The 8,792-nt window shown below is 39.4% G+C and overlaps 2 protein-coding genes across 7 annotated transcripts in view; both read right to left on the bottom strand.

Moving 5' to 3' along the window:
- Positions 1 to 1,120: 1,120 nt before the first annotated feature.
- On the bottom strand, positions 1,121 to 4,927 carry LOC132112725 (kelch repeat and BTB domain-containing protein 11-like). Its single transcript, XM_059520361.1, has 2 exons — positions 4,411 to 4,927; positions 1,121 to 3,879 (listed from the first exon to the last, which is right to left on the bottom strand). Exon 2 carries the CDS (start codon positions 3,586 to 3,588, stop codon positions 1,456 to 1,458), a length of 2,133 nt encoding a protein of 710 aa, XP_059376344.1. The 5' UTR covers positions 3,589 to 3,879; positions 4,411 to 4,927; the 3' UTR covers positions 1,121 to 1,455.
- Positions 4,928 to 6,504: 1,577 nt separating this feature from the next.
- The window catches only part of LOC132112724 (rho guanine nucleotide exchange factor 10-like), a 45,527-nt gene continuing 43,239 nt past the window's right edge, over positions 6,505 to 8,792 (bottom strand). For all 6 annotated transcript variants that reach the window (XM_059520355.1, XM_059520358.1, XM_059520357.1 and 3 more), the window contains one exon: positions 6,505 to 7,684. In XM_059520355.1, coding sequence (XP_059376338.1) covers positions 7,191 to 7,684 — 494 coding nt within the window. In that variant the 3' untranslated portion in view covers positions 6,505 to 7,190. The remainder of the gene's footprint in view (positions 7,685 to 8,792) is intronic.

Raw genomic sequence — 8,792 nt, 5'->3', positions numbered from 1 at the left:
ATATTTAAATTCCCTTGGGTTTATCTCAACAGAATTATAATAAAAAAACATTTAGAAAATCCACATCCTCCATCAATTCAGAACTGTCTAGGGGAATACTGAAGCTTGAACAATATCTCAGTCAAATATTTCTGGACACTAAATATCACAGGGTGTCTACACAGAATGCAACATCCAAGTTATAAATGGCATATAATGCCTCAATACATGCCATGGACACTATATAAATGTTTTGTGTTGCGTGATCTTGTCTGTTTTTTGTTTTTTAGGAAAGAAGACAACACCAAGACAATATTTTCTCCCTTTCTGTTGAAGATCACAGATGTCTGAGAATCTGAAGTGTTTATTATGGATAAATGCTATTGTACTGTACTGTAATTACAGTCTTCATTAATAAGAGACATAACAGTATGATCTTAAAAAAATTGATGAATGATACGTTTTGCGGACAAACAATGTATTGCTCATGAGAATGCAATTTAAATGAATTGTTGTCTGCCTGCAAAGTATCAACTTTTATCTCTGGCATTGATTCAGAAATAAGGAACAGAAATTTTTTTGCCTTCTGGACTTTCCCCAGTGAAAGTGCTCAAATATCCCCCGAAAGGGTCTCAGAGCTAATGAGCCGCTGAGTGTGCTGTCATAGAAATGCACTGGTTTGAACTTAACACCTGTGTGTTCCAGTAATATCTGAGTAGCAGCAGTTACAGAGGTCAAGTGCTTTGTGCTCTTAATGTTTCCCTAATGTTACTTTAATATTAGCAAAGGTTATTGCTTCTCCTTCAGCTGCTTCTGAGCATTTATTGACCCCTGCTGTAACAAAGCTCTAGAATCGAGAGCTATTTTTTGCAGGCATTTGTACGTGGTAATTATTATTATTATTTTTTTAAACATTTGTACTTCAAAATCTATTTGCATAGAATCTGTTGCTAGGAAACAGGTCACATTATTACATTATGTGCTTCAATTGTTCATTTGTGCTCTTAATTGCCATTTTAAGGCTAATTCACACTGCACGACAGAGGTTTGATGAGTTTACCCCTTTTGCAGTTTGTTCGAGTTGGTCAAAGTTTGTGTTTCTGAAACTAAACTTTAATTGTGTTAGTCGGGTCATTAGTCGTTTTTAGCTAATTCCAGCCGCAAAGTTTAATCTAAATTACTATCCGATACAAAGTGCACAAAACAAATGAAGGAAGAGACTATATGAGCTGTAAATGTATGACTTTCTTCACCTAAAGTTGAATAGTGGAGCTGTGATTTTAAGGCGCTAAACATATATTTGTTTTACATGTTCTTCTTACCATGCAAAGGAACACATTCCAGTTTCAAGCACTATGTGCTAGCTTCTTGAACTTCTCAGGAGATAATGTTTAATCTATAAATATTGACCAGGCATTCTCTTTCTCCAGGTCTGGAGCGACTCTGAAGGGTCTTCCGAGGGATGAAATATCCTACTCATGCAATTCTTCCACCTCTCTCAGGCAAGCTGAGAACGAAGGGGAATAAGATCCCTTTGGCCTCCACAGGTGCTTTCAGAGATTCGTCTTTGAATCGACCTCCATCCTCTTCTACAATGAACTGAAGAGTCTGAGATTTATTCACACAGTAGATGCAATTATCGATGACAGCGCATCGAAACGGCAGTGTGCTGCCCTGCTGCTGGGAGGCGCAGTCATGCCACATCTTCACGATGGTGTTGTATTTAAAGACGCTGATGCCCTGTTCACGGTTTGAATCAAATCGGTAGATGAAGCTCTTGAGAGCCACCATGTCTGTGGACTTTTTCCTGCTGTTGTTGTATGGACACTCTTGCCATTCGTCTCTTTTGGGGTCATATTTGAGCAACCTATAGAACAGAGACCCTCCAGAGACATACAGCTCGCCGTTACACGTAGTGGCTTCATGAGCTACTGCAAATGCTCCTTTGGGTAGAGGAGCCACTGCCGTCCAGCGGTCCATTCGAGGGTCGTACTTCTCCACCGTGAAAAGACATTCACCACCAATGGCGTACAGATTCCCGTCCATGGAGACGAGTTTGAGTTGCGATCGTGCTTGCTTCATGGGTCGGACTTCGCTCCAGCGGTCTGTGATGGGATTGTAGCAGAACACTTTGTCCGAGACTTTGCTTTTCTCCCCAGTTCCCCTGATCCCACCGGCCACAAACAAGTAGTTGTACATGGTACAGATGCCGCAGCCTCTGGTGTTGATGTCTTCTGGCATGACGGTCAGCGTGTGCCAGTCCTTGCTGCTCTTATTGTAATAGTAGATCAAGTGATTGTCCTCAAAAGAGGTGATGGAGAGAGGACTCTGGGGACGGCTGCTATTTCTGCTGGGGGGTCTACTTCCTACACGCTCAAACACGTCATTGATTTCGGCCACCATCAGACACTGGCGGCTCTCCATCCGTTTGCGCAGTATGAGGTCTCTCTCTGAGCCCGTGAGGCGCCCGTAGACCGCTGGATCTCTCAGAACCTGAAGAAAGTTGTCACTCATGAATCGATAGGCGGTTTCTTTCAGTTCATTTAAGCGCTGCTTTTTGGCGATCGTTAGGATTTCATAGCAGTTCTCTGGCGTGATCTGTGTGGATATGGTGTCGATAGCAGCTTGTACCGCACAGGGCATCTGCAGGATCTTTGCTCCTGTGATGACATCCACAATATTGTCTTTGCTTACGTTCATCTGGGAGGAGTAAACATAATCTAAAAGCACCAATAAGTTCTTGTAGCTCATTCCTTTTACCTTCAGGATGTCTCGAGAGAGCCTAGCCTTAAAATAATCACTTTTCTCAGCTAATACTGATTTGTGTGCTTGTATTTGCTGTCCGCCCACCTCTATGACTAAATTCGGCTCTTCCTTTGCAGATAGAGCTTCTCTTACCGCAGATCCAGTTGGCTTCAGCCCTTGGCTCGATTCCAGCCTTGTCTGTCCAAACGATGTTCTGTTGCGGGTCTGATCTGCTCCTTCAGAGGAACTTACAAAGCATCCTAGTGTTTTTTCAAGTGACCTTGTTTCTTGAGAGCTTGAATAGGAATTATTTCTGTCCTCTGATGTGGAGGAGACATTTTTAATGTCAAACTGACTCCGAACCACCTCACCATCTTTTGGGACATTGGACAATTTGTCAGTTTCCTTCTTGTTCTCTGCTCTGAAGCACAGAGAGGGTGTCAAACTGGAAGCTACCTTTGTGCCATTTGTTTCTTCTCTAATGTTTCCTTGACTTGAAGCTTCACTCATATTTCTCAAACTAAGGTCCAGATTTGGTGCTCTAGATGAGTCCAGAGGCTGTATGTGCTCTTGAAATCCACTGTCACTAGAGACGGCGTCTTGTGCATATTCTGCACCTGTTACAGCGCTGTTGTTTCCCAAACTCCTGTTGTCAGTTAAACCTCCTGATTCTGACGTATCCCATGTACCCGGGAGACCCTGCAGTATTTCTATGCTCGGGAGGCCTGTTTTCCCCAAAGCTGGGACATTGTTATTGTTCCCTTCACCTGGTATAGGTGATTCTGGAGAGTCAGGGTTTGCCGCGTGAAATATAACATCTGCTTGTACTGTGAACATGTTTCTGTCTTGCAGAGTGTTGTTCATCTTTCTGTAGTTGTGGTACACCTTACGCCACTCATTTAGTGCTCTCAGAGCAACTCAGAAAATGTTCCTTTCCCAGCAGTAGACCTAAATTAATCCTGGTGAGCCTCAGGAATGATTGGCAGATTCTAATTATTGGGGTATTGATCTTTCAGAGACCACATTGGTGTGTCCTAGCTGGACAGGTTTGCTGTTTGCTCCATCGGTGTACATTTCATCCAGGTAAACAACAACAACAAAAACACATCAAGAGAAGACCCTTTGTTATCAGTGTTCACAGCACTGGGGCCAAACCTTCCGAGAAAAGAAGACAAAATTATTCATCCATATAATTACACTCATATTACACATTTATTCTAGGCCTAATCCAAATTATTAGAAAGTTAATGTTAAAATCTTCTAATGTTGACTAATAGCAAGTGGTGCTCTTATGGGCAAAAAGCTTTCATGTATTCTTCTAAACAATTCAAATGATCTGTCTTCAGCAGTGACAGTAAAATAAACAATGAACATCACATACTGAGTTGCTGTACCCCTCACTGATCAAAACACTGACATGCTCCATTTAAATCACTCTAATGCGCACGCGCATTGCTTGCAAACCTACTGACAGAGCATTATGGGTTAAATCTTTAAGAGCTCGTGAAACAGCACCTTTCATTTAAATAGATCTAAAACAAATGTACAGCAGACGGCTGACTTGTATATTAATAACGACGAGGAAAAAAATGAGGTATTTTCAGACAGATAAAGTAACGTTAGTCTTTGAAATAATAATACTGAATATATTTTAAATTATTCAATAGACCTGGTAACGTTACTTACGCGTTAAGCGGCGGGATTTCTTTGTGCAATTCCTCACACAAAGAGCTCTTATGTAAGTCAGTGACTAACGTTAGATCTAAATACACCGCGCTGCAGGGAATCCACACGTTAGTCTACGAGGGCTGAGTTTTCCCAAATTCAGACCACTTAACCATTCACAGGAACGTACTGTCCATCCCATATTGTAGTAAAACGGTAGTTCAACTAGAACTTCTCTTTCCCCTCCTCATCCTCGACCAACTGTATGCGTCTGAAAGCCTCGACAGGAGAATCGGCGTCCACAAAATGTCATAATCTCAATGAAAAGAATAAAACGAAATAGATTACATAAAGCCACCCTGTGCCTCGGATCTGATCGACACCGCCTCTCTGCCCTCGAGATGATTTGCAGTATTATTAATTTTGTTGTAGGCTGAAGTAGTTATTAATCTAAACCACACCCCAGTTTGTGTTCACCCTGATCAAATCCGCGGTAAGCGCGCGACGCGACGCTCCTGCACACTCGACGCCAAATGAAGGATGTTGCGCAATAGACAACGGGAACTCTCAAGCGCAGAGCATTTTAATGTTTATTGAATTAAAACACTAGATAAATGTTGTGCTGAAGCATTTTATTATTCTAAAGCACAGTAAACTGGCTCAGTCTGTGAAGAACACTGGTTATATTTGATAACGTTGACAAAATACAACATGAAACGAAAAATACGTCTACTTACATGTCCACTATAAAGAGCTCACAAATGTCAGAATTTTTTTTTCAGGTTTTACTCAAAGGAGAGAGAGAGAGAGAGAGAGAGAGAGAGAGAGAGAGAGAAAGAGAAAGAAAGAAGCTGGAAAATGAAGCATGACTTCATCTAGCCTTCTCGAATGTGGTGAAGTTTTATGGGCACATTAAGCAAGCCCATTACTCTCCTTCTTGATATTATGGGCTACATTGGTCTTCAAGAGAGTTACTAGGGTAACCACTCCATTTCAGAGAGCATCAAATCATAGTTGAAACTGTCTGTCAGCCTGACAGCACATGGTCAGAATGAGATGTCACTATTAGCCCTCTAAATACAAACATCAGCTGTTCTCAGTCCGAGGGGACTCACAAAGATCCCTGAGCCCACAAAGACTGAAAGCATTGTATATATTAGTGTGGCATCCTGTGAAGGAGGGAGGGAGGGAGGGAGGGAGGGAGGGAGGAAAGGCCTGCAGCAGAACAACTAAATCTTACCCAAGGACTTTATTTATAACTTAAAATGTCAGATGTTTTGCCCACTCTAAATTATGACAGATATCAGATCGAAACCAAAGATTCTTGCAAACACCGAGATATCAGCTTTTTTTCTTTATCTTAAAAACTCTAAATACAATAATCATAATAACTATTTACTTGCCATTTTGCAAGTTCATTATTTAAGGGGTGCATAGTGCTTGAATCTCATCTTGATGTGTAAAAAAATCTGTTCAAATATTATCTGCATTTATATAAATATAAATATTCTCACTCAGTGTGTAAATTAAGTGTGGATATCTAAACATCCAATAATAATCAACCATCGTAGTAAAGGCATAATAAATATAAACTTTTAAATTTCCCTTTTAGGCAGACACCTTGCAAAATTAATATATCGAGACAAATTTCTCTCAAACACATCACACTGGAAACATAAAGGTGAAATATAAAATACACTTTTTCATTTTTTAATTACATTTCTTTCCTTCCTTCCATCCATCCATGCCCATGTCAATTTTACCATAAATCAGTGTTGCTGTTGGTAAAGTGCATTTTACAGAAATCCATTCAACCTCTGTTCAGCCTCAAATGTGATTTTCTTTTTAGGACATTCCCCTATGTATGAGCTGGCAGTTATAGTCCATCAAAAGGAAAAAGAAACTAAAAAGGGACCGTAAAAAAGGGCCAGTTAAAAACAAAACAAGCAAAATCACACTTGGTTTTCTATCACACATGCACAGATATACAAAGAATGCTGGTTAAAACAGTGGCATATATTTGTTAATATACAAGTCAGAAATACATATCACAATTTATCATTATAAAGCTTTTTTCTATACCTTTAAATATTGATAAGCATTCGTTTTATTAAAGTTTTCTTGAACTTGTAACACAGGACACCAACTTCACTTTAGGACCCAAACAGAATCTCTGGCCCGCCAGAGAACCCCATACAAGTCATTCAGTCCCAGGTTGTAGCTGATCACAGAGGCCAATCTAAAGCCCATGAACCACAGATGGGCCCGACCATTCAACCAACGTTTTAAGACTTCTTTTAAAAAGAACAACCATTCCTTGAAGCAAACATTTTGACATTTCCTTTCATGAAATGTTCTTTAAAGAAAACAACTGACATTGAATGAAATGTAATTATGTAGCAGTTAAAAATGTTATATTACCACAATTAGACCTGAATATTATCACACTGCAGTGGTACTGACATTTTCACAAATGCACTTTTTTAATTCAGGTGAAAGTTGTAAAACACTTTTCGTGATGCTTGACCGAGTACTTGGTAGTTCAGCTCATTCCTGGAACATATTCTTTTTTTCCCCCTTCATTCTTTAATCTTTTTTCCTCCCATCAGCCCATGACTGAATGTAATGTTAGTCTAAGGAACTGCTCTCTCTGACGTGCAATGGTCTATAATGAAGACATACAGAAAGCATCATTAGATGACTAAAAGAAACAAAAGCACGATGGATACTGGTGTTTGTGCAGCTGCATCCGAACTAAAACCTGATCCTCACCGTTCTCTGAATACCTCCATCTTTATCTTTTAAAGGCTGGGCAGTGGTATTTGCCACACCATAATAGTGGCCACCATCTCCTCGTGCTTAGACTGTTTTGTTTTTCTGTTGATTCTGCAATGTCCCAGTCCTCCAGACACCACCAACAATGAGCTAACATTTGCTTTTTCAGTCTGCTTGGCCTTCTGGAAGTGCACCGGCTCGTTCAGCAGGTCATATATCACCCCGTCCTCTGGGCCATGCTCTAAAGAGCCCTGAGAGAGAGCCAGAGACCCACATGAAGAGGACAGGGAGTCCTGGAGAACTGGAGCATGTGAGGGAGAGCTGGTACTGTTACACCCCACCCCAGAGCAGTTCTCGTCCAGTTGGGTTCCCTCCACCTCGGGGGCCCCAGGCTGGCACCGGCTGGGTGTGTTGGAGGTGAGAGTTGCCATGGTTGCTTGGGAGACATTACACACTGCTGTTGCCATCGTGAGGAACTTGACTGGGCCATGGTGAGCATGAAAAGAGACCATTCCTCGACCTGGGGCAAGACAATGAGGGAGATGAATGACCGAGATGAACAACGTTAAAAAGTTTGCCTCAAACATAAATAAAAAATAAAAAAAACAACACACACAAATGTCAGAACACAATAATGAAATATATAAGGGTAGTAAAATATATCATCAAAACAAATATAATTTTAGTGTAATGATTATAAAAAAAAAAACTTTCTCTAATGTAAATAGTAAACATAAAATCAGTCGTCATTAAGAGTTATTTTAGTATTATTCATATATAAACTTTTATATACTTATTGGTCTCACTTTATACATGTCTATGCATAAGGGTGGGTTAAGTTTTAAGGAATGGGTCAACACTGTAATTACAATTTTTTTTTTAATACAAGTACAATGTAAAAACATTTATGTACACAATAAGTGGATTGTTCTAAATGATTAGTTGTTTATATATATATATATATATATATATATATATATATATATATATATATATATATATATAATGCATATAAAAAAATATATATATACAATTATATATTTATCTAGTTTTTTTCATTTGTAACATCAATTTCAAGTGTTTTTTATTTAATTTTTTTTTACAAAGTTAAATGTTAAAAAGTAAAAAAAAAATCTAATATTTATATTTTATTTCATCAGCTTTTATTTAGCTTTACTTTTTTGTTTTGTTTAAGTATTATAGTCACTGACGGTTGAGGCAGATGCCTTGATTCTTGTCAGTGTGGTTTCTTCCTGAACTTTTGCAGAGTTGGAGTATTTGAAAGTGCTACAGACTTAAAATTACCCACAGGGCACTGGGCAGCAAACAAACCTCTGCCGTTAGCACAATTCCACAGTAATAAGCATTAAAAACTTGTTAAAGGGGTCATATGATGAGATTTCAATTTTTCCTTTCTCTTTGGAGTGTTACAAGCTCTTGGTGCATAAAGAAGATCTATAAAGTTGCAAAGACTAAAGTCTCAAATCCAAAGAGATATTCTTTATCAAAGTTAAGACTCTGCTACGCCCTTCTAAAACGGCTCGTTCTTACACACCCCCACATCTCTATGTCACGATGTGGGAAGATTTGCATAACAGCGCCCAAATGTTCATGCAAAGAAAAAAGGT

Source organism: Carassius carassius, chromosome 32, assembly GCF_963082965.1.
Source record: "Carassius carassius chromosome 32, fCarCar2.1, whole genome shotgun sequence".
Lineage (NCBI taxonomy): Eukaryota > Metazoa > Chordata > Actinopteri > Cypriniformes > Cyprinidae > Carassius > Carassius carassius.
Note: the sequence above shows the minus strand (reverse complement) of the source record. Positions and strands in the feature narration are given on the sequence as shown.

Bases quoted from the DNA above. Each gene is read 5' to 3' on its own strand.
- LOC132112725 (XM_059520361.1), bottom strand. From the start codon at position 3,588: ATGAACAACACTCTGCAAGACAGAAACATGTTCACAGTACAAGCAGAT.